General features: G+C 45.4%; 2 protein-coding genes across 5 annotated transcripts in view; one reads left to right on the top strand and one right to left on the bottom strand.

Annotated features, from left to right (window-relative positions):
* Positions 1 to 2,650: 2,650 nt before the first annotated feature.
* On the bottom strand, positions 2,651 to 21,164 carry TRMT44 (tRNA methyltransferase 44 homolog). Its single transcript, XM_088131251.1, has 11 exons — positions 20,771 to 21,164; positions 20,214 to 20,331; positions 19,014 to 19,230; positions 17,177 to 17,245; positions 15,253 to 15,360; positions 14,075 to 14,146; positions 13,293 to 13,393; positions 12,103 to 12,286; positions 10,782 to 11,163; positions 5,611 to 5,727; positions 2,651 to 2,923 (listed from the first exon to the last, which is right to left on the bottom strand). Exons 1-11 carry the CDS (start codon positions 21,111 to 21,113, stop codon positions 2,688 to 2,690), a joined length of 1,947 nt encoding a protein of 648 aa, XP_087987377.1. The 5' UTR covers positions 21,114 to 21,164; the 3' UTR covers positions 2,651 to 2,687.
* The window catches only part of ACOX3 (acyl-CoA oxidase 3, pristanoyl), a 32,351-nt gene continuing 27,978 nt past the window's right edge, over positions 21,143 to 25,515 (top strand). For 2 of the 4 annotated variants that reach the window (XM_088131245.1, XM_088131243.1), the window contains exons 1-3: positions 21,143 to 21,284; positions 22,434 to 22,612; positions 24,785 to 24,829. In XM_088131245.1, the coding sequence (XP_087987371.1) occupies positions 22,454 to 22,612; positions 24,785 to 24,829 (204 nt within the window). In that variant the 5' untranslated portion in view covers positions 21,143 to 21,284; positions 22,434 to 22,453. Of the gene's footprint in view, positions 21,285 to 21,322; positions 21,783 to 22,433; positions 22,613 to 24,784; positions 24,830 to 25,515 lie in introns of those variants that run through there. The other 2 variants (XM_088131244.1, XM_088131246.1) reach the window with 2 other exon arrangements.

Here is a 25,515-nt window from a genome sequence, read left to right as displayed (position 1 = left end):
AGCATTGAGGATTCCCATCTCTTTTTCCTTGGGCTCTTTGTTCCAATTGCCTCTCTGGGAAAGTCAGCACAGGCCCAGCTATCCGTAATGTTTCTTCTGGTGAAGTCAGATGCAAAGAACTCAATTTCTTGATAGTGTCCAATACCTTTCATTTCTTTGTTGCTAAGTGGATTAAAGAAGTACGTATCATTCCACCTTTTGGGGGAGAGGGAGGCCTCCATTTTTATTCTTGCACACCTTATGCTGGGTGCTCCTCTTCATTGTCCTTAGGCCAGGCTTTCTATTTCTTGAAGGAAGCCTATTTTTCAACAGCTTCCTGGGCACAAGAAAGCCATGCTGGTCTCCTGGACTTGTGGATATTGTGGAACACATACTTGGAGAGCCTCAATTATTCTGATTTTAAATGATCTCTCAGCATTATGAAGAGATTGGGCTCTCATGCCTTTAATTTAATTAATTTGATTTAATATGGCTGCCTACCCCAGAAGCTTCTGGGTGCTTTACAAAATCCATAAAAAAAGCAAAACCATTAAAACAATTAAAGCCTCTTTCTCTTCTTTCCCCATTTTTGAGAAGTTTCCCACTTTGTGATCAAATACAACAGGGTTGGGCTCTGCTGATGGCTTCTCTCTTGAGCACAAGCTCAAAGAGCTACCAAGCATGAGGGGCTGCTGTGCCAGTTCCAGCAGCCCAAGAAAAAGCCGGAAACAGGCAATTCTCGCCTGCCAAGAGCTTAATGAACTGCAGCCTGGGAGGCAGACGCAGCTCCGAAGGTGAATGTGACCAGCTGCTGCTCATGGAGCTCAGAGAGAGGAAGACTCCTCAAAGATCAACTCCCTGTCACAGTCCCATCAGAGGGGAAGGCAGATCAAGATCTCCACAGAAGTTCTGGACTTGGGTCATAGAAAAGAAAGTCAGGAGAGGTCCTTGGGGATCATTTAGTTCAATTCCCTGCTCAGTGCAGGGGTCACAACTGTGGCATCCTCTGGCAACAGTCATCCAGCCTCTGTTTAAATACCTCTAGCGAAGAAGCGTGCATCACGGGTGAACAGCTCTTACTGTTAGGAAGTTCTTCCTGATTCCAAAAATCTACTTCCTTGCAATGTAAGCCCAAGTTTTCTTGTCCTACCTTCTGACACAATTCTAAACAACTTTACCAGAAAGCCCTTGAGACACTCAGAGACTGCTATCGTACCTCCCCATAGACTTATCCAGGTTAAACACAGCTGTTGCCTCCAACCATTCTACCTAGGTTTTTCCTTCCAGGGAAGTCATCATCTTGGTTGCTCCTCTCTAAACAAGCTCCACCAAGTTTTTTAATACCCTTCCTAAACTGCAACACCCAGAACTGGATGCAATATTCCACATGCTGTCTGATCAATGCGGAACAGAAAGGAACGACTCTCTCACTGCCAAACTCTGGCTCTGAGAGAAGCAAGTTAAAAAAGAATCCAAGGAAGAGAAATTCTGGCCTGTCTGCTGAGATCTCATGTCCCTGGCATTGTTAGCTCCTTGAGAGAAGATCACCACCACCATACACACTGAAACCTTAGCTACTAGCATCCTTCGCATCAAGGACTTCACCATCTCTTACAATATGGAGACGTCCTTGCTCACAAGTCACTGATTTCTGAGGCCTGCACAAAGGCTTCCTCTTCTGCCAAGAGGCCTCTCTCTTCTCCACATCAAGGGGACGAGGGAAGTCCCTCAGAGAAGAATCTGTGAGCAGCCAGGATCACTTAAGCAGCAATAATCCAAGTACCTCCTTGTGTTGGTGATCACCAAGAGCAAGAATGAAAAAAGGACTCTTGCCCAAGCACACACCGGTGCCCTATGATTCAGGACAGTTTAACTGAGCCTTCTGGAAGTGTAAGGGGGGAGATGGAGCCATTGGTGCCAAGAAGGAGCTGTTGCATCTGGGTTCCCCAAGGAAAAGGAAATGCCAGCTCAAGCCTTCTGCATCACCATAAAGGGAACTGGGGCCCTCAAGAGAAAGCACGCATGCTCTTGAAAGGCTACATACTAAAGCTCTGGTTATATTAATGCAAAATGAAATGGAACTTGGCAGCATTTCAGACAGAAACCTCCAGGGATGGACATGGTGTCAAGTCTCACTCTCGGCAGCCCACGGTCAGAACTGAGAGGCCGCAAGGTGGAGCTCAGCAATAACCTGAGGCCCACAAATGGCCTACTCCTGGCCTAAAAAAAGAGGAGTCTTTGTGAGCTCCCTTAATTACATTCTGAACTTACAGCAAAAGCAACTTTTTCCTTTAATTTTTATGACAAAAAGGCTAAAGGCTGCATTGTAGTGCCAAATAGGTAGGCACTCTTTGGAAAATACACCCAGATATATTAGTTGTAAGAGAAAGCACAGAAGCAACAGAATAAAATAGCCCTACCAAGGACTAAAATGTAACTCCATAGACTGACCTAATCCAAGAATGTTCTGAGAAACTAACTTTTTAGCAAAAGGGGGAATCCATACACGCCTAGTCATCAGGCTGACATTTTAATGCACAAATGAATATTCATTATTAAGAAGATTACTCGTTAAGCAACCACAAATGAATGTCAAAATCTTCGCTGTGCTACAAGGGGGCCTCTTTTTGTCTTATGAAGCAGAATAAACACAGAAGCTGCCACCATAATATTAAGATAGATGCTCTTTATGACATTAGACATTTTATTTAGCAAATCTGAACAAGCAACTCTTTATGGCTCGGCATTCCATTTCTTGGGTTCAGCTCTGCGGTTCCATGAGCATAAGGACAAGATGGAGAAGTCAGAGGGCAGCCTTGAGGGTGATGCATGTAAAACCAACACAGGCGAGTTTTAACGGCTTTAGAAGGAAGTCGGTGTTTCATCTGTCTCCTGGGCCTCTCCTCTTCTCTCCAGTCACGAATATGAACTTTCCCATTTTGAACTAAGATTAAGAAATCATATTGACAGATTAGTGCCAAATTATGAATTCCACATGCCCCCCTCCCCCAATCTCATAGAAGCATGCACGCACGCGCAAACTGAAGAATGTAACCCTTTCTCCCCACAGAAACCTAGTTTTTCTTATGGATCTGAAACCCAACTCAAGCCCTAGGGCATTTTTTATTAGCTTTTGGGTATGACAATTAATGTCAATTGGCAGGTCCAGAATAAGGACGTGTGCTTCGCATGCAAGCTACATTAAGTAAATGGCATTTCATGAGGCTGGAAAGACGATTCCAATCCTTGAAGAGTCACCGCTGTCAGCACAAGCAGTAGAGCAAGATCACCCATCTCCTCCCTGTCTCCCAAGAGGGCCACCCTGCTGGTTGGGAGCATCTTCCAGCAGCTTTAGCATTCATACATTTCCATCCTCAAGTCTTTACCAAACACACCCACAGCCTTTCAAGTCTGGAAAGTGTCCCTTCTGGAGATGTCTAGATCAACTCCAGCTTTCAAGGACCTGCCCATAACAGGAAATGACAACACAGAACAAAATAAGGCACACATCTGCAGAGTATTGAGCGAGGCGTAATTTGAACCTTTTTAAGATTAAAGAAGTGTCCAAATTAGAAGTCTCTTTTGAGTTAGAGGCCCAGGTCAAATCACTCTCCTGTCCCACTGTCTCCTGGACCCCCCACGACTGCTGCAATAATCTTCACGCGCTTCTTCATCCTCAGAGTTGGAAAGAGAGCTGGGTTCCTGGGATAATCAGCCAGGTGTGGCATGCCAAGCATTGTTCCTGATACCTCATCAGTTTCTCTCCACATGATAAAGCAGGATAGGCAGTTAAAAACATGCTCCTGAGGGCTAATCACTAGTTTTCAAATTAAGGAAAGAGGGAATATGGCTGTTTTCGTTGGTTTAAATTCTTAGGCCCAGGAGGGAACTAATCCAGAGTCCTGTTGCAATGTGAAGGAGACGGGGGACTGCTCTGTAACTGCAGCCCCTGAGCAGTTCCGGGCAAAGCAGGTCCGGCACAGATCAGAAGCAGGACCTCTGAGGGAAGACGGAGGGGCTTTTGTGTTGTGGAAAAGGATTGCAATCCCAAACGTGAAGCCGCTTTCGCTCTGTTGGTCTCCATCCTGAGTGGGAAGGCAAGGCACCCTTTGGGAACATCAGGCTAGCAGCAGCAACTGACAGCCCGGGGCCAGGACTGCAAGGGCTGGAAGCAGCGAGCCCCAGATCAGGCACCAACGCTCTTAAACCTGGGGCAGGTCTGGAACTGTCTCACCCAAGGCCAAGACGTCAGTTTCCACGCAGGGCAGGAGCAAAGACACGAGATTTAAACTCTGCTGTGACAAGGAGAGAGTCTGGTCAGGCTGGACTTACAGCAGACGGTCCTTGTTAGCGGGGCTTCTTGTCTCCCCGAACAACAATTGTCTATCCAACCTTGTCACTGACTCTTCCACTACTTGCTCTTGAGTGCTGGTTAAGGGACTCGAGGGAAATTCAATAGGTGCAGCTCTGACAGGGACTGAGAAGCTGAATGGACCAAGTCTACTAATACAACCCTTACAGGAGAGAGTGGCCACGGGCAAACTCTGGAGGCCTGCTGGTTGGAGGTCAGACAACCCATTTCCTCCCAGAAACGTTGAGCCCCACTCTCCCAGGATTTCAGAAAAGGGCAAAAAGGCATCTCTTTCCACAACCTTATGTGGATTTTAATGTCAATTTAATTGTAGTGATTTAACAGTCATGTTTTTTATCCTGTACTGAACTATTATAAGGCACCGTGAGGGCTTATAGAAGCAAATGAGGGAGTACAAATCTTATAATAAATAAAGGGAGCTGACAGTTGGAAGGGAGGGAACTTTTACCCTAATCCTGTCAGTCAGTAGATCAGGGCGAGCTGTGGGAACATGGTCAAAACCTGCTCTGGGCTATGCCCCTCCTTCTGGCAGTTGCTGTACCACAAAGGCCGAGAATCCATGTGAGGTACTGATTAAAACTTAAGTAACGAAGTGGTATATTTACTTCTTGCCCAGCCAACACATCAATGAAATCATAGGGGCATTTAATATTTTAGGAGACCCTAAAGTCTGAGAATTAGCAATACATGGAACGGGTTGAATATTGAATGAGTGATGCTATTGTTTGCTGACATTAAAAATAACAAATTTCCAGAGAAAATTTTCTCTGAATTCTGAAAATGTTGTGATGGTGGCAGCAGTGGTGATTACTGTTGCTATTCCTAATAATGAACACTGAGAAGATTATGAAGTTACTTAAAACATTAAAAACAGAAAAATAGTAAGAGTAAACAGTATAACCAATAAATTGCATTAAAATACATTATAAATCCTAGGGCAGGCACTGGACATCAAAAATTATCTGTAAAACTGATGCAGTGACTAGGAAAGTAGGAAATGTTAGCTTGATGCTAAAAAGGCATCAAGGGAGGCACCAGAGGGAAATCACTTGAGGAGGGAACTCCACCCCGAGGTGGCTCCTCCCTTGTAGATACCAACAGCCCCTGACTTGGGAGAAACATCTGGAGATCTTTCAAGGATAACAATTACTCCAAGCAGATGCATAAAGAAAGAGACTCTCTTCTTCTGCCCAACAGTTCACAACAAAAACATCTAAAATTGAGCCCAGAAAGGGACAGAGACAGAATTACCTTCTTACCTTTAAATACTTGATAATTATTTCTAAGCAAGGTCTGTAGGCCTCCATATTCCTTCTTCAAAGTTTTCAAAGTGTCCTTGTCTAAACGTTCGGCAATTTCACTCAAGGGAAGACTCTCTACAGAAAACAATGTTTGTATAAAACTGTTAATTCTCTGGGGGCTTCTGGGAATTAATGTCCTTTGGAACACTCACTTTTCTGTATACGTGTGTGTGTGCATTTGTGTGTATATTTCACCAGAAGTGATACTTGCAAAAAGCTGCACATAAGCCTATTTGAACATCTCTAACCAGAATTCTGCACTCATCCTGGGGTGGCTGCTGCTTTGATACAAATACTTTACTTTTTGAAAACAGATGCAATTGAAATTACAGTGCAAGAAGGGTAAGATCTTGGCCAACATAATCCCTATATTTATTTGAATATATCTTCCATAATTCTGTGGCAAATTTCATATGTTTTGGAATATCAATGGATACCAACATTGGATACGCAACTTCTTCCTATACAGGTGGTCTTCACTTACTGACTGTCTTGTTAAATGACTGTTCGAAGTTATGACAGTGTTAAAAAAATAGCTTTATGACCAATCCTTGCATTTATGACTGTTGCAGCACCTCACGGTCACACGATCGCCATTTGTGTGCTTCGCAACTGGCTTGCAACAAACAGAGTTAATAGAGAAGGCAGAAGTAAAATTATAAGTCATGCTCACGTGAGGTTTCACTTAACTAACACCATGAAGTTTCACTTAACCTACGTGGTGATTTGCTTAATGACTGAAGGGAAAGTGAGGTCACAAGCTCATTGGAGTCACATGATATTTCACTTTGCAACTGTGGCATTTAGCGATGGAGCTGCCAGTCCCAACTGTGCACTAAGCAGAGACTACCTGTACAGCCTACTGTAGATTGTTTACCTTATTCTGCAAGTGATGACAAGACTAAATTTGGCAAGATTTCCTGTGTAATAAGGAAGGTTTGGTGGAAATACTGATAATGTGTAGTGGTTATATTTTGCAGGCTGACCTCAGAAAATGTACATACATACACAGACTTCTCTCTCTCTCTAAACGTGTACACATATGTACTTCAGCATCAATTAAGTCCCTCTGGCAACTGTGTCATTTTCTAAGTCCAGAAAATTGAATTTAGCTCTGTTGCCAGGTAAATGTGGATTTGTCCTCCAGAGCACTAACCGGTGCAAGTTTTAGAGAGAGAGATTTAAATAAGGAATTTTTTGGCTGCGAGAGCTCCTAAGCCTTCTGGACTTGTGGATGCTCCATCACGGGAGGTTTTCAAACAAAGGTTGGGGAGCCATTTGTCCACGATCGTATGAAGACTTCTGTTCTGGGCAGGGGGTTGGACCCGAAAGGATCTCTTCCAATTCTATGATTCTATGACATTTCTGGAATTTATTTTGTTCTATAGGTTTATAATGCATACAATATAACTATTTTGCAAAACAAACAAACAAACGCTATATTTTTGCTAAATATTTTTCATTGAGCCAACCATATTCTTGATTTGCATTTATCTTTTTTTTATTTTTAAAAGTTATATATTACCTTTCAACACTTATTTTTCCCAGAATAGTTTCATTACATTAAAACCAATTGTATGTCTTCCCACTAGCAGAGTTTAATATAAGAATACAATTGAATGTGCCTTCAAAATGGCAGGGATGACTTTTGAGGAGATCAACTTGAAATAATCTCCTAATTATCATGAATGTGGTTACAGAACCCTTCACCAACTGATGCTCTCTTGAAGGAGAAAGCAGCAGCAGCCGTACTGACCTACCACCAACTCAACCAGCCTTGTTCTTGAGGCATGGGAAGAGGGGCACTCTGGGTGAAGCAGTTTTCAGAAGGATATCACGAGAGCAAGTGGACAAATCTTATAAATCCTAGAATTCCCAGCCGGTGTTTGAAAGCACTGGGTAGGAATAGTTAGCTCAAGATACGCAAGAATGTGGTAGCAGTCAATCCTCAATAGCTCTTCAGTTGAATTGGTAAACTGATTGTATTGTTGCCCTTGGGAGGTTACTAAAGTGTCATCAGAGAAGATGACAGGGAAGCTGGCCAGGCTTTGAGGAAGGGCCAGGATCTGGCCCAAGCCATGCTTCTGGTTACTAAGCAATGCCCTTCTAGGAGGGAGGAAATGTAGGAAACAAAACAGCAACTTACCTTTTGCCTTTATTTAAGCATCATCTGGAGTAAGGTTTGTGAGACAGCATGTCTCATAGCATGGACAGGATGGAATTTAACAGATAAGGTGAAACCCTGCATCTTTGTAGGAAGAAGGAAAGGTGCAAATATAGGATGGGGCAACCTGGCTAGGACATGTGGAAAGGATCTGGGTGCCCTTATCCACCAAAGTCCTGGGCGGTGTATTTGGTTCGGGGCATTTGCTTCCTTTTCATATATCCCTTCATGAGATACAGCCTATCTGTTCTCACAAATCCGTCATCGCAGAATCCAAACTCTTCTTTCTGACAACATCGACGTAGCTAGTTGTTGACTCTGAGAATCCTGTTTCCACTTCTTGCCAGAAGAATTGACGAAAACCTACTTGTGCTCCCAGTTCCTTCACCTTCCTGCCCAAGGCCTTATAGACACAAAGATTATTTCAGGGCCTCTTCAGTGGCTGTGGTCTTCATCGACATACAGATCAAGTGGAAAGGATAGTTGTCAATGGGCTTCTAGAGTCTTGGTAACTTCTCCATCTAGTCTTGGATACAGCCCCTAGAAGTCTACACATCAGGACAGCAAACAGCCACCTTGGTTATTCTGAGCAGAAAATCGCCTATCATCATGAGATGCCTCTTTGATCCACTGGGATCAGTATTCTGTGCAAAGCTTGTTCTGGTGGTTGTGGATCATCCTCTTACACGAAGAGCTGGGCGTCAGTTCCTGGATTCCTCTGACCCCAAGTGCCTCTTGGCCTCCTTGCTTCTTAGGGTCAAATGCTTCCACATGTTTGCTAGCAGGAGTTTGTCCTGTTCTCTGGTGTCCCCTTCTTCTCTGTTTGTCGTCAGCTGCCCTGTCTAGAAAACTGCCCTCCTGGATGCACTGCAGCACTGGAACTCTCCTCACATTCTTTCACTTTCTCTTCCAGTTAAGGACACAGTGTACTTACTGTAAGTGTAAGCCTGTACTTACAGCAGGTGTATATTTGGGTCTTCTTTAGGCAGGAAGACAACCATGGAACAGATTCTGCAGATCACAACACTTTCCTCACTGTCATGTTGTTTGGAGCCTCTCTCACTGATTCTTCTTGTTGAATTCCCATGCAAAATTGCCCTATGTGCGCACCCTGGTCTTTTGCTCTTGAAAGATGCCTTACATGAGCAAACACTTGTTTACACAGCACCAATCTGTTTGATGATACATCTGCACCAACTGACTAGCTAGCGAGTTACAACAATGGCAGGCAGAAGAGAATTGGCAGTGTGGGAATCCATGCAAAAGTTTAATGCCGCAAGAAAATTAAGTACTAAACCAATAGAGGCCTAAAAGGCAAAGTTGTATTGGATAATTCCAATAAATACCAATCCTTCTGACAACAGCCTCCGAAACATCCCTTTGCTGATACACGGATTCCTCATATCTTTGAATATCTTTTCTTGCTTGATTTAATTTAACCTATACCATCAATTAGCATGGGATAATGCTGGTGTTTTTCTTTCATACAAACGTTCCTCTTGGGAGAGAAGGGCTTAAATGAATGCAAAAATGTGACTACAACAAGGCACCGGGAAAGAAAATAAAGCCTTGGCTTGAGTATTATTCCAAAAGGCTCCTGCAGCCGCATCCCAGTTACACTGACCCGTCCCACCCGGTCCGGCAGGAAGGGCACGTTGCGGACCCCCTTGGCTAGAGAATTCCAGCGGGTGAGGTCTAGGAGGACAGCCTTTCCCGCCATTGCCCCCACCCTGTAGAACATCTTGCCCCCCAAGGTGAGACTGGCCCCCACTCTTTTGGCCTTCCAGAGCAGTCTTAAGACCTGGCTCTAACGACTAGCTTGGGGATCCAATGGGGGCTCCCAACACCGTGGGTGAAGATGCTCTCTCCACTTTTTAACTCCATTGGTAGTCCTTTTAACTTTGGTTTGTGTTTTTAACTGTTTTTATGCTTTTTATGTGCGAGCCACCTAGAATCACTTGTATAGCAAGATGGGCAGCATACAAGTTTGATCCGTAAATAAATTAGTTAGTTGGTGCAAAAATCTGTATGACCACCAGAGGGCACCTCTAAGCAGATGGATAATTTTTCTTCCATTTCACATTACTGTGAGAACTGCTTACCCACTGACCCACCCACCCTGCAGCTAATAATGCAGAGGGAAGGGCCAGCAGACAGGGCTACAGACCTGTGGCAAGACTCACTCAGAGCCAGGTCTAGCACAACCCATCCTACAGAAGGGAATCTCTGTAGCTCAGGGTTGAACTGCGGAGTCCTTGGTGCTCTCTGAGCTTGGTTGTTGATTGCAGACGTTTCATCACAGCACAACCAACACAAGCTATGAAAGGATAACATGGCCATACACCAGAAACACCTCAGAAACCACCAACAGACTATTACAACCGCCCAGCATCACGGCAGCACACATCCTCAGGGCTGGTGGGCGTGGAGGCTGCTCCCTGTTTATATACAGTAGCCAGCTGCCCTGCCAGTGTCACCAGTCCAGCTTGGAGAGCAACAAGGACCCCACAAGCCATCCTTTCAGAGTTTCAGGGTTCTGCTTTTGCCAGAATAACATTCAGAGAACTTCTTCAATGCTGGTTTCTCTCTCGCTCTTTTTTTAGCATGCAGAAATAACGCCCCCTTCCTTCCCCCAAAGGCTCCTTTTCTAAAAAATAAAAGGCTGTACCCAAAGGGTTATTTTTCTTTCCTTTTCCAAAGTTACATCATATGCTGTTCTTGGCAAGCCTTCAGATTGATATTATCATTACCTTTTTATACTGTCAAGTACTGGCATAGATTTTTGTAGTTTGCTAGGCTTGAATTCTGTATAAACTCTGCACCATTGTTAGAAAACTTAGGATGTCGCTAATTACAGTATGATGAATATGGCCTGCTCATTCAAATCGTTTTCTGATCTAATCCTTCAGATGCAATCTAGGTTCAAGATCTTAGAAACCGTTAAGATGTTAAGTCCAAAGCTCACCTCCTCTATTCCACGGGCTGGACTGTCCACGCAGGCTCTGTTCCGTCTCACTTAACAACAGGTGGGCCACTGTCAACGCCACCCGGTCCACAAACGCATGCGGGAGAGCGGTGCAGTTTCTTGCTTGTTCTTTTCCCCGGGGTAGAAACCCAGATGGCAAGCCTGCCCGCACATCTCCCTCCTGAGAGGCCTCTTCACACAGCACCAGACCAGCAGCCCCGCCTGCAGCTGAGAGGCTCTGCTCCCGGGGCAAGCCATCCCTTTCGTCCAACGCCACAGTTATGCAGCAGGACCGGTGCTTCCTGATATACTGCCTTCTCTGTTCCTCAAACGCAGAATCTTGTGCTGCCAAGTAGGTTCTTGACATTCCAATTAAGCACACCTAAGACAAAGAGGAGTCCTGTTTTAGGAACCTAAGTGGATCTTCTGGATCCCACCAAAGGCCGGTCGAGCCAGCCAATGCTCCAAAAAGCTCACAAGCAGGACAAGAAGGCGACAGTCCTCTCCCGTGGCGGCTCTGCAGCCACGGGCATTTAAGACAGGCTGCCTTTGATTTTGGAGGTACTCTTAGCCATCCAGACTGAATGCCACTGATAGTCCTTTCTGCCGTTTAATCCCCATTTAAAAATTGACAGCAATCGCCATATTCAGACAAAATAAATTACGGAATTTACATGCTGATTGTGTGATGCAAAATTAATGGCCATGAGCAGAGACTGGCAACCACCTTTCGGACAGCGGACCTCAACTTCACAAGAGAAGCCAGTTATAGCACCTTCAAGAATGAGATGGTCAACAGCTCTAACACTCTGCAGTGGTGCAGGAAACCTGTGGTCCCCAAATGATACTGATCGCAATTCCCAACAGCCCCAGGTGATGGCGAAGGATGCGGAACTGGAGTTCGGCAGCCTTGGGGGTGGAGGGAGGTCTGAGCCTACACTCCCGCCAAGCTCTAAAGCAACGATCCCTACCACCACCAAACGGTATCCTTCCTCATTATTCTTCTGAATCAGAAAAGGCTCCGCATGTCGTAACCGAAACAGAGAGCTTGATCCTTCACCGTTTTAGTTACAGGGAAGGGATAAAACTAACCAATGCACCCGTCTCAAACTGGCATCATCCTGGTTAGTGGGACAGAGACAGCTAGACCATTTTAGAGCTGCCCATTCAACTGAACTAATGTAAATTCAGCGGCTTTCGCTCTTTCCCAGCTTAAGCGCAAGGTGTGATGTGCAACTTAGCCTCAAGAACTCTCTCTACGCAGCCAAGGCTCGACAATAAGGCTGCTAAAGGTAAAAAGAGCAACACAAATGGAAGTTACCCTTTTTGTTGAAGGAATTCTAAGGCAATCTTCTTCTACATTAAAGCCACATACGATCCCGACTTCTGTAACAAAATCAAGATATTCTCTGTACTGGCTCTTCTTGCTCTGTCTTCGGTTGTACTTTCCGTAGAAATCAAAAAAGCAGCAAGGCAGCAGAAAATAGCGGCACGAATAGGAAGACCTGCAGCAGGGTGACAAATCAAGGCCAGGCTGCACCAAGCAGAAAAGACCTTGGACATAAAACCTCTGTCCCAGCCTCCCGCAAGATCGAAAGCTCCTGAAGACTTGGATGGCGTGTCCCTGAAGTTGTCTCAGCAAAGACTTGCGGGGGGGGATAACTGAGAAAAACGCAATCGCTTTGGGAGGAAGAGCTGATGATGTCTATTTTATGGGGTGAAGAAAAACTTTTTTAAATATCTGATTTACCTGTCTGCTCAAAACGTATGTCTGCAGTTAGGTAAAACTGACTAATTCTTCAAAATACTGACTGCTGAAGTGCACTGCTAAACATGATTACATCAACAACTCATACTGTGAAGTTCAGTCCCCAAATGGGGCACCGCTGGGTATTTTACTACTTAATAAATGGAAGTGTGAGTGAGTTTGCTGCAGTGCACACTTTGGGACCACCCAAAAATTAGAGACATTAAGAGTGCCATGAACTGAGAAAATCTGGGAAACTCTGCTTTAGAAGTAGTTTAAAATTCATACTGCTTTTACTGATTCCCATTTTCTGGATGTTTGCCATAACTAATGTAAAATTTTGGCCAATTTTCTACCCACTCCTTTGCAAGTGCTTAGACGCTCACTGACCTCCAATTTTATTTTATTCAAATCCTCCATCAGCAAATGCAGATTATGTACTAATCTTCTCTCAGGTATATTCCACTGAATGAAACCTTTCTTAAGCTCCTCAGACATATTTTTTTTATTCATAGCTCACCTCTTTCACCATTTCCTGAGACTTTTTAGTATCACTTTCACTAAATACATTTCTTCAAATACAAAACACATTCCTTGGGGTAACTTAAATACATTCGTTTTTAATATAAATGGTTTATACTGCCCATACGTGTCCTGTTTTTAACTGCTTAGTGTAACATGGCAGTTCATAAACAAAGGAATAACTGCAGAATGGCTCAGATCAGAGACAATCGTCTATTTTCAGAAACGCTGCTGGCTGGCACCTGGCTGCTATGACAGGTATCCATGGTGTCAACTCATCAGAATGATTTCCAATTAACCAGTCAACATCTGGATAAAGATTGTTTGGATTAACGGCATTCTCCTAAGAGAGAAGAAAACAGCATAATAAAGCATGCAAAGCGCTGGCAGCATTTTTCCACTGAAATCTATCAACATATTAAATGAGTATTTCTTCTCAGTCCAATCATCTTTGAGCAAAGCATACACCGAGAAAGGCTCCTTGCTAACCTGTGGAGCCAAACACCATTATGGCCCCTTCTCTTGCTGTTATTAATTTTGACACATCTTTGGCATAAAGTGAGATCAAAGCATAAACATATCGAAGCTTGTCATCTCCCTCTCTAAAAGACACACCCATCAATTTCTCCTTCCATTTGCAGCATTTTGCACTTCTAAAGATTTGCTCTGAAATTTTGGGAGATCCTTTGTAACCCTGTGAGAAAGAATGGGGATTCGGGATGCAGTGGGAACTGATGCTCTTCTAACAAGTTAAATTCCCCAGCAGACAGAAGGAATCTGCTTTGTTTGCGAAGGGTGGCATTTGGAACCAATCTCAATGGTGAAGCCGTTGAAGAGCAAAGAGAGTAGCTTATGTCGACTGAGGTGCTTAGGAGTGCTAGCAATGCCAGCTTAAATAGGCCATTCTGTTTTACAGATAATCGTTATTTTGGCTTAGAATAAAAGTCATTTCGCAGAGTATGTTTGCAAAAAAGCACATCTGAGCAGAAGCAGCTGATGAAAGAAAGACACATTTCAACCCTACCTCCAAGCATGTCTGTGGGCCATACATTTCCCATATTCTTCTTCTTCTGACATCAATTCCTTTTCCTGGATGCTGAAAGAATTCACACATGAAGCATCGTTAGCAAAGTGCCCTTTATCATATCTGCTTGCACTCTGAAGACAATGTCTAAGGGAAGGGACGTGGAGTGAGTGAAGCCTGCTTGATCCTGTTGGACGGGCAGAAGCCACTGAGAGTAGAAGCTCCCTTATTAATTTGTATGCCGCCATCTCCCCCAGTGGGTAACTCTGGGCAGCTCAAAACAAAAGTAAAAGCCACAAACAGTTAAGAAATAAACACCCCCATCCATTAATTAAAATTAATTAATTAATATCAATTTAATTATATTAATTAGATATCTAGCTCCTGAGCCCCAAGGGGATTTAAGGCAAGGATCAGCACCTTAAGCTGCATCCAGAAACTGGCCAGTAGCCAGAGCAGCTTTTGAAGGAGGGGCATTACGTGGAAGAAGTTTGGAATTCCCATCCTTACTCAAGCAGCTACACTCTTTACCAGCCGAAGCTTCCGGGTGATTCAAGGACAGCCCCTTGTAGACTGTGTTGCAATAATCCAAATGGGAGGTGACTAAGGCATGAGCGATGGTGAGCAGGGCCTTCCAGTCAGAATAAACACTGAGCTCTAACTCTCAGTGGTTTTAGGACTGCAAAGGGAGGGACACTCTAATCAGGCAAGAAGAAGGTCAAGGCCTGTAGAATATTGTTCTCCAGAGTGCAGGACTTGACATAATGGGTTAAGGGAGAGGAGGGGAAGGTAGATTCCAAGTAAATGTGAGAAAAAGCTTTCTAATAATCAGAGAGATTCAGCAGTGGAACCAGTGATCCAGAGAGGTGGCGGGCTCCCCATCAATGTATCTTGATGTTTCTCAACCTTGACAACTTTAAGATGTGTGGACTTCAACTCCCAGAATTCCTCAGCATGGGAGTTGAAGTCCACACATCTTAAAGTTGCCAAGGTTGAGAAACACCGCTGTAGGTGTTTGGGTCTAGACAGCCATCGGTTGGGGATACCTCTCCTGAGCAGCTTGCCCCTTCCAACTCAAGGGGAGACATTGGGCAGATACAGCAGGCCATTGGTGACCAACTTATTAGAGGGAGAGTCAGTGGAGAACTGGTTTTATCAATACTGTACAATTGACTTACCCCCTCATTACTTAAAATATGAACTAGGAGACCATTTCCACAGCCAAGATCCACAAAAGATTGTTTCTTGGACAGGCTTCTCAGAGTTCTCTCATCTTCCCAAAGGATCTAACAATGACAGAATCACCATTCAGAAACTCTAAATGACAACCAGCATGAATTAGTAATTGGAAATTATGAAAGAATGAGCTTGATTTACAGAGATCAAGAAGATTCCATATTGGGGCTGACCACTGCAGTTTGTGGCCACCTTCTGCTTTGTCGTGTTCCCCCCTCCCAGTGGTACTTCTGTGAGGGGGGCTGAGCTCTGGGGTTGCAGCTTTGGCTACACTCCTGAGCAGCTTTTCTTAGTTCTTCCATGCAACTCTGGGTGAATCTTTTGAGGCACAGAAGTACCTGTGGACACAGAGGCACATTTGGCTGCTTTAATCCCAGTGGAGAATGATTTACTCTGGCCTGGCCACACCAACATGAAATTTCCTTTACACGATTACCAATCACTAGCAATACTCAAAATTCCTTTAAAATGACTTCCACACATTCAATTTGCCTCCCCCTTTCCTGGAAAAGTGAAGTTGTCCAAGCTGTTTCTGAATAAGATGTACTAATCACTGCCATATGATGCTATAGGACCCTGAATCTAAGTCCAATTTCCTCTCCAGAAGTGTGTTCTGTCCCTACCTGCCCAGCCAAACCTCTAGTGGACACTAGAGAGCAGGAAACAGTTTTCTGCTCTCTTTGCTGCCTCTAGTGGTCACCTGTGCTTTTGCAACCCAGATGTGGGAGACCACTGGGGTCCAGAGATTCATGTTTTAATCAAGTACAAATCAAAGTGGGAGTTTTGGATTCTGTATCATTTTAAAGTTTTACAGGCTGTTGTACAGCTCTTTCATACTGATAATTAAGTATTAATTCAGTTTGACGACACTGTAGGAAAAGCTGGGTTAGTCTATGGTTGCAAAAGAACAGGAGTGTGGTAGCACCTTTTCCAGCTAACACATTTTTTTTTAAAGGCATACAGGTACGCTGATTTTTTTTTTTTTTTTGCTGGCATTGAAGGCCTATTACATCCAGGTATGTCCAATCTAGTTTTCCAGCTGAGCCTGCATTATTGTTTGGATACAACATGCAAAATAACATTACTTAGATTTTCTGGGAGAACTTAACTGTAGGGACTACCGTACCTAACCAATTCTTCATCTACTCATTTAATAATTTTGAAAGGGTCACACACTGATCCTTTATTCTGGCATTTAGCATCCATTCTTGGCCTTGATATTTCAGGTCAATTTTGGGCTCCATCCAGGTGGACCTTCAACAGCTATAGCTTCTTGGTGCCTTCAAAGAGACCCATGATGGACTGATGCCTTCACTGACAGTCAACAGGAGGTAGACCAGATCAAGAAAGGAAAGTTAGGCTACAGTAATAGCACCTTGTGTGTCTGCTTCTGTTTTCCCTCCCCTCCCTCCTATACCCCCACTGAGTCAGGGAGGAGCCAGCCTGAGCCTCTTCTGAATACTATCTCCTGTCTTGGGGCTCAAGGAATGCTTCTGCTGTGGCTATTCCTATAATGGCTTCAGAACATTCTCTTCCAGGCCATCTCCATGGCTCTTCTTCTTCATTATTCTTCATGAAAAAGATTATTCTGGTACCCTGCATCTTTTTCGTGAAGAATAAACAAGGTAAACAAAACACTCAAAGCTAATACCCAACCACCCCTTGTAAACAAATACATAATCTCCTAGATAAAATTACAGCCAGAATTGTGCTCAAAATGTATCTTGTACATCCAGTTTAAACAGTGTCAAGTTTTCGCTTTCAGCAAAATCTATTCTTTATAGTTCAATTTTAGGATGTTTATCATTTTGGAGCAATTTATACTTTCAGAGTAAAACTTTTAATTAGGTTTTAAGCACCACCTACCAGTAGATAAGCAGCTATGGCAACATCCTCGTATACAAACTTTTCAGGATCTGTTACTTCAGGCCAAACCTGCAGATAAATAAGACAAAATGATTAACTGTAAATATTCAACATAATCGGTTACTTCAAATATCCAGCAGATGCACATCTAACGTATATTCAGTCGCACAAAATAGCCGCCCCAGCAGACTGGAGACCCTCCCTAAAGAGGGTGAGATGACAATCCTTAAGCAAGCTCACCCCTGCCAACAGACTGATGCAGAACGCATTCCTAGGACAACACAAAGCTCTGCCCAATGCTACCCGGGTCTTTTTACTTGCATGGCTAAGCAGATTCAAACACTGCGTCAGGGGCACAAAACCCCAAACATGAGGAAGTTATTTTCGACCATGCTGACAAGATAATGCACGGCTGACATTTCTTGCAACAGGAACCATCGTGGGGGGGGGGGGCGGTGAGGATCAATACAATAACTACCTATTTTCCCCAAATATGTTTTCCTGACACAAGAGCTTTTGGTACAGCAGTTTCTTCCTGCTCAGTGCCTTGCCACCAAACTCTGTGACTTTGTACTCACCCATAACTACTTCACCTTTGGCCATAACATGCACCTGCGAATCAATTGTACAGCGTGGTACTTGCATGGCTCCACAATATGCTAACATCTTCAGGGCTGGCTTAGAACAGTATTTCCTCAGTTCTAACTCCTTGAAACCCCTGTTTCACTTGGGATTCACTGTGATGACATTTTCATCATTTACACCAACAGCACCATCTCGGGCCCTAACAACTTCATACACAAGATTAGAGACTCCTTCACATGCTTTTCTTCTAATGGGACCAATGCCATCATCTGCCAGCAGTGCCCCTCCAGATTTTACATCCTGTAGTACACATGGGGCAAACACTGTACAACAGAAATAATGGACACAAGTTTGGCATCAGGACTCAAAGCATGGACAATATACTGTGGGAACAAAGCATTTCAACCTTCCAGGACCCTCCATTAACAGATCTCAAAGTAGCTTCAGGACCTGGGTAAAAAAGGAACTTCCTCAGCACAACTGAGCAAGAGATTGCTGAGCTCACATAGTAATGGAGGCGAATATGAATATGAGCTCACATAATTTAAAGGTTTCAGGCCATGTCAGTAGATCTCAACAAATGCAACAGGTTTTAACACATTACAATTGTTAACTGATAAGATACTTGCAACCTGTCTCATGTGTAACATGAGTTACATAACCAACCCGTAATTTAATTCTCCATCAATCTAGCCATGCCATACATCTGATGAAGCAAGCTGCAGCTCATGAAAGCTTATGTTTTTTAATAACATCTGTTAATCAGAAACGTTTTTAGGAACTCGGTTGTGGCTGCTCCTTTGAAAATCAGGACCCAACTTCAGGCCATGTTGCATTGCAAGCAGATTAATGACCAAGACAGACAAGCACCCTCCCCACCTGACAGTGATGAATTCTCACATATATGCAGATCTCAAGCTTTTCAAGCATAATTCGTATTTTCCTCTGACCAATTCAATTCTGATTCCAGCTTTTTTTTTTCATTGACCCCTCTCCCTGCTCACCCCCTGGCAGCTTTAGGGTGTCTGAATTCTCCACACACCTTCCCATGAAATTAGATGAAGGCTGGCTCAGCCTAAGAAACCTCTTCTGTTCCCAAGGCCTCCTTCAGTTTGATTTGCTTATTCAATTAAGCCAGAGACAAGAACAAAACTTAAGCTTTCCATTTAAGATAGAAACAAATATAAACTTTTCTGCAGGTATATTAAATTCAAAAATGTCAAAACAAAAATCATCTAGCAGTTCTACTTACTTTGACAATCTCTCTGTATTTTTCCTTTAAATCCTGATAAACCTTGGTGTATCTAGCCAAAGAAATAAGAGAGAGTGTACTCTTAAATTCATTCTTTGTGATCTCGGTAGACCATTTAACCACTTTAGAAAGCAATTCACTTCCAAGCCATGTTGCTTTAGGATATACAATTCCATCAGAAACATATTTTTCTGGGTTCAGGAACACCGACACAGTCCTTCAAACAAACAAAAGAGCAAAATCAAGAATCAGATCAGTAATAGAACAGCTTAATTTAATTGTGCCCCAGGCCAATTAAGCAAGGTTCTACTTTTAGTTTATACTAGGCTATAACAAAAAGGGGCAATATTTTCTTTCTCAAATAAAAAGAAAAGAATCAGAGGCAGAGGCAGTTCGGGCACAGCACGTGGCTTAGCCTCACCTGCAGCATTCTTAGAAGGCTTTCCTTGCTGACTTTTCCTAATTAAAACTGTGCATACACACATTTTTTTTTATTAATCACATTTTTATAGCTGCCCATTTCACATAGTGACATGCTGCAATCACCTCGGGGCAGATGCCAATTACTAAGCATAACCACAACCCCCCCCCCCATAAAATCAATACTGCTCAAATCCTGAACTCGGCTTTAAAAAAATCTAAACCAGCTTCTTTACTAAGCTTTGGACTTGTATGTAGCATAAAACTGAAACTGACCCAACAGCCTCAGTAAGATGTGTGAACTCAGCTTATTAAAACTGCTCTACCCAACAGTTTCTGTAAACGCCTGCTGCAACAAAAAGATTAATCAAAAACTGAGGCAGACGGCTAAACCCATAGTCATGGGAAAGGAATAACCAGAACGTGCACCATGACAGTTAAGATCCTTACACCAATTAACTTTCATAAAATGGGCAGCACTTGACTATCTGACATTTCAACGTTTCTGAATCTATAAGAAGTTTTTCATACAGAGTCTCATGTGGACTGTAGTGCAAAAATGCAATCATATCAAACTAAGGCAAGTGACTCCCAAGCCAGATGCAACCTCCTTAATTTATACCTTAACGCAGATTTAAATTTGAAAGACGCCACATTTAAAGAGATAAGCTTGACGCGACTGGACTACATAAGCAGAAACAAAAAAATAATCGTTCTCTAAAATGCATTCGTAACACGACAGAAGCATTCAAGACAGAGCACCGTCTTTCCGGCACTCACCATTCGTCGTCCTGTATGTGCCGAAGCCGAATCTGATAAATATTGCCAACCTTCACCTCGTACTGGCCTTCGCAGGTTTGCTCCAAAGGCAAAAATGTCACCGACCCATTAAAGGCATCTGTAAATAGTTGCAGATTGTAAAGCTTTATTCTTTGCACGACAGGTCTTTTGGAAAGCGACAAAAAGGATGTCTAAGATACATCCAGCTCTGCATTTAATTTCCTTGGCATATGGCTTGGCAGGGTCAGGCCATGCCAGGGCTGCGGACTGGAGCGAGAAGCGGAAAGAATACCTCAGAAAGGGCGCGGAAAACCGCTTCCGAACCGTTGCCCAGAGCAGGGTTCCTCAACCTTGGCGACTTCAACTCCCAGAATTCCCCGGCCAGCCTTGCTAACCCTAACCCTAACCCTTGCTGGCCGGAGAATTCTGGGAGTTGAAGTCCACGCCTCTTCACGTCGCCAAGGTTGAGGAACCCTGGCCCAGAGGGACGAATCCCGAAGTTACCGGGAGCGCAGCTGACGGGAAGGAAGAGCGGCTTGGGCGGGCGCCGGACCCACCTTGCACCACCAGCTCCGGGACGGGCGCGGCGGCCGGCCCGCGGGGCAGCAGCGAGCGCAGCACCAGCTCCAGTGGGGCCTCGGCGGGGCCCGCCAGCCCGAGACCCCGCGCCGCGGACCCCGCGCCGCCGCAGAAGGCCCCCCAGGCGCGCGCCGCCGGGCCCGCCGCGACGCCGCCGCCGCCGCCCGGCCGGGGGACGCGTAGGGGCTGCTCCGCGCAGGCGCCGCTCAGCCGCTTGTTGGCCACCTGCGGCCGCTCCAGCCACACGCCCGCCGCCGCCCAGAAGCCGCCGGGCAAGCGCCGCGCCGGGTCGCGGAGCGCCACCGTGCCCGCTGCCTCCATGGCGCAGGGGGCCGCCCGGCCTCCGCCCGGCCTCCGCCCGGCCCACCAGCGCCGGCGCAGTGGGCGCCGGGAGGACGGCGGCCGGGCCGGGCCCTCCCACGCCGCCTCGCGAAGGCCGCCGCGCGCGCGCAGCAGGAGCAGCAGCAGCAGGAGCAGCCGCCGCCGCCGCAGGTACCCCCGCCGCGCCCCTTGCGGCCTCCGTGCGGCCGAGGCGGCGGGAGGGCGCCCTCGAGGTCGCGGTCCTGCGTCTCCGTGGTGCAGGGCGAGCCCGGACGGAGCCGGGAGCCGGGCCGCTGCCTCCTCGCGCGGACCCGCCGTCCCCCCCGGGCGAAGGGCGCTCCGGGTCGCCGCTCTCGGGGCCGCCTCGGGGCGCCTCCGGGCCCCGGCGCGGCCTGGCGGGATCCCCCGCCCTGGCCCCGGCCCCTCCGTGCTCCGCGCCGCCCGCCTTGGCTGAGGGCCCCAGGCAGCCCGGGCCGAGCCGCGGGGCCCGCCCGTCGCCGAAGCCACTTCCCGGCCGCCGCGCGCCCCACGGACGGGCCCCGCGGCACGCGACGGCCTTCTGCTTCCCGGCCTTCCGGGGGGGGGATCTTTTTCCCGCATACCAAAGGCTTTGTTTTAGATTTTCTCATCCCAGTTTCCTATTTTTATAAACGACTCAAGGCGGCGAAGGTACCTAACACGCCTTCCTCCTCCTCCTCCTCCTCCTCCCCCCCCCTCCTTTCCCCACAGCAACAGCCCTGTGAGGGCTGAGGGGGCGGGACTGGCCCCGAGTCGCCCAGCCGGCATTCCTGCCTCAGGCGGGACTCGAACTCGCCGCCTCCTGGTTTCTGGCCCGGGGCCTTCCCCGCGAGACCAAACTGGTTTTTTCTTTATTAGTTTCTTTAATGTGCAAATCTCATAAAAGAAGCTCAGTGTAATTGCATATGAACGTTTCCCAGAAACGTCTGAGAAAATCCACCTCTCCAACGTCTATGGAAGGTGATGCTCACCTTAAACCAGAAGCGCCTAGTCCTCAGGTTAAGAACTCCCGGGTTACAGGCAGCGCGTAGTTAAGAAAAGAGCCTGCCGTGGCAAAAGTCGAGTTAAATAAACGGTGCTCCTTATGCAGCGTTATGCAATAATAACTCTTCTGGCTCCCATTCCAATTTGGCTCAAGGACAGACCTTGGGAAACTGGGGACTCCCTGGGGAGGATTATCTCGTTGCTTTTCTCCTAAGTTCTGAATAGTTCTTGATGTTAAATGAGGCAACAGTCTATATTTGTCTGTCTTCCCCCAAAGCCTTTGTGAAATCCTTCCAATAACTTCAGTTCCATTTCCAGGGTGAATATTTCATATCAAGATGGCCCCAGTTGGGGAACTGGACGCATCTGGCTCCTTGAACCCCTCACTGCTCCCAGACCTCCCCAAAGGGCCACTTTGTGCATACCGGAAGAAGGCATCCTTCAGGTGGAAGGAGTTGGCCCTCTTCATTGAGGAGGAAGACCTGATCCGTTTTAAGGTGAGGATCAGCAGGACTAGGAAGGAAGCCCGGCCTGTTCCGTGAAATGATTGTAGTCCCCATGGGTGCCCCATGTCAGGAAATGTTGGTTGTTCAAAAAGAGACCAAGAGGCTTCTCTCATGAGTAGAACCGTCTTGATAGTTTCTAAAGGCTGGACCACTGATTGATTTTCTTTTTCGTGCGTGTGTGTGTGTAAAAAAAAAAAACCCTCTCACCCCTCTGGGTGGTCTGTGTCTTCCTCAATCTCAGGTCCTCTGCCAGAGGCCTGGGAGTTGGAGGGTTCTGCACAGGATCTTGGCTGTTCCTGGCCCTGTGCTCTTCTGGACAGAGATCTCCGATGTTGCTCCTGGGATCTGTTGGAGTCACAGCCCCGAGTGCTCCTACCACTGCTGGGACCACTTTGGCCTTGACTTTCCACATCCTCTCTAGTTCCTCCTTCAGACCTGACCCTTCTCCAGCTTCTCATGCTCCTCCTCCCTGATCTTGCTGTCACTTGGCACCGCTGCATCGATCACCACCGCTGTCTTCTGGTCCTTGTCTACTAGTGAGCGACCGGATAGCGTAGTGGTTAGAGCACTGCCTTTGACACGGGAGACTGGGGTTGACATCCTGGCTGGTATCTACCTTACCAGTAGGAGTCCTTGGACAAAGACCCCTTAACGCTTCACCTGCCTAGCTCAAATATGAGATTGATACAAATTAAGAGAGTCATGCTGGCTTGGATGTCGCCCGGATTAACAAGGTCCACGTCGGATGTTGGGGAACCAGGACAATCTGATGATAAGTGGGCTACTACGTAACCACAGGTAGACGAGACAAGAGAACCTGAATTGATAGATGGATAGATATAAAATTTTATTAAAGATTTTTAAAAAGGAAGATAAAAACTAATACAAACTAATATAAAATAAGAAAAAGAAAATAAGAAAGCAAAGAGAAAGCTAAAAGTGCAAGAAAGGAAAAAAGTAAAAGAGAAAGAGAAAGAGAAAAGAAAGAAAAAAGATACAAAGAGGTGGCTTCCAATCTTTTTTACAGCAGTTATAAGTACAATTATAAATTTACGTCTTACTCTGTGGTTACAATATAACTCTCTTCTTCCTATAATCTGTCCTGTGTAATCACCAAACCATAATCATAAATTCATTTTTTTTCTGTTTTATGCAAAAAGTCCATAAGGGGTTTCCAAGTCAGCAATAAACATAGGTATTGTTTTTTCTCTGATCAAAGAAGTCAGTTTAGCCATCTCAGCAAGTTCCATCACCTTCACCAACCATTCCTCCATTGTGAGTAATGCCAAATCTTTTCATCTTATCAATCATACAATAATCTTATACAATAGTACAATAATAATAATTAATCTTGCTGCAGTTATCATATACAAAAACAAAGTTCTATAACTTTTTTGCAACTGGTGTCCATCAGTCCCAGAATAAAAGCCTCTGGTCTCAATTGTATATCAATCTTTAAAATCCTCCGAATCAGTTTGTGTACAGGTAGTCCTCGCTTAACGACCATTCGTTCAACTACCGAAGTTACAATGGCGCTGAACGAAGGGACTCACAACCTGACTGAAAGTTATGGCCAGTTGGGCCCTGGGCAGTCGGTTTGCCCTTACGACCGGTTGCCAAGCGCCCTGCGATCATGTGATCACCATCTGCAATCTTCCCTGCCACCTCTCAGGAAAGTCAGTGGGGAAGCCGGCAGGGAAGGCCATGAGCTGCTGCCGCCCGCCGAGAGGACTCCCTCTCATCTCTGAGGACTGCCTGAAAACACTGTGCTGAAATCCAAGCAGGATGTTGGCACCGGGCATTTTCAAGCAGCCACCAAAATCCTGCTTGGATTTCAGCACGAAGCTGTTCAAGGCAGCCTGCAAAGCTCCGTACGCTAAACAGAGCTATAGTCCCTTGTTGAAGTCAAATCTTGTCCCTCTTTAGGCTTTAATACTATATTGGCCTCTTTCCAACCCTCTGGCCTCTTTCCTCCCTGTAAGATAGAATTCATAGTAGTCTGTAAAGGTTCCATTTATAATAAGAACCTGATAATCCATCTGGTCCAGGCACCTTTCCTGGTTTAATCTTTTTTATAGCTTCAGAAACTTTCCTTATTGTTATAGATCCATTCATAATCTGTGTCTGTTCTTCTCTGATCCTCGATAAATTTTGTTTCTTTAGACATTCATCTATTTCCTCCAGAGAGATGTCACTTCCTTTATACAGGTTAGAATAATAGTGATGAAAGGCTTTTTGTATATCCAGAGTTCCTCATTGCAAGGGTTTCAGTCCAGCTTTATGCTTTGTTTGTAACATTTCCAGAAATAGAATCTCTGTAGCTCAGGGTTGACCTGTGGAGCTCTTACTGCTCTCTGAGCTTGGTTATTTGCTTGCAGATGCTTCATTACCCAACTAGGTAGTATCATCGGTGTGAGTGAGCGTGAACTTTGCTGCCTGTTTACATATAAACTATGCCCTACTTGGGTAGCAAAATGTTTGTGAGCGAACAGCCAAGCTCAGAGCGCACCAAGAACTCCCCATTTCCAGAAATGTTGGTGATGAGGAAAAAGAGTCCCCGCCCACGGAAAAAAAGAAATGAATGCAATATTTTGTTACCAAATACACACTTTTAAGAACGTGGAAGGTGCTGTGACACAAATTATTCCTTTGAGTATTATTTGAAGAACGTTCACCCTCCTGTTTCACCCTAGAGGCTCCCAAACTAGCATATGGATACCAGTCCTGCCTTTAGATTTACAAGCAGAAAACCAAGTTGCAGGAGAAGGAGAAAGGCAAGAGCAGGCACTGGGGTGAACACCGGAAGCGTAGGCGATCTGGATTTCTCACAGCTTTCGGGCAAAACTTGGGCATTGCCTTGTTTATTCATAAGTGCTGTCTTGGGGCAGTATTTT

Source organism: Python bivittatus, unplaced genomic scaffold, assembly GCF_059951505.1.
Source record: "Python bivittatus isolate LINGU-HERP-01145 unplaced genomic scaffold, Pbiv_v1 ctg000970_np1212, whole genome shotgun sequence".
In the NCBI taxonomy this organism is placed as follows: Eukaryota; Metazoa; Chordata; class Lepidosauria; order Squamata; family Pythonidae; genus Python; species Python bivittatus.
Note: the sequence above shows the minus strand (reverse complement) of the source record. Positions and strands in the feature narration are given on the sequence as shown.

What these genes read in the sequence shown, in the direction of transcription:
- TRMT44 (XM_088131251.1), bottom strand. Translation starts at nt 21,113, where the DNA reads ATGGAGGCAGCGGGCACGGTGGCGCTCCGCGACCCGGCGCGGCGCTTG. An exon ending in CACATACAGGACGACGAATG is followed by an intron (nt 19,231 to 20,213) that starts GTGAGTGCCGGA and finishes GTTTGTTTGAAG; the next exon opens with GACTGTGTCGGTGTTCCTGA. An exon ending in GAATTCCTTCAACAAAAAGG is followed by an intron (nt 11,164 to 12,102) that starts GTAACTTCCATT and finishes TCTTTGTCTTAG; the next exon opens with GTGTGCTTAATTGGAATGTC.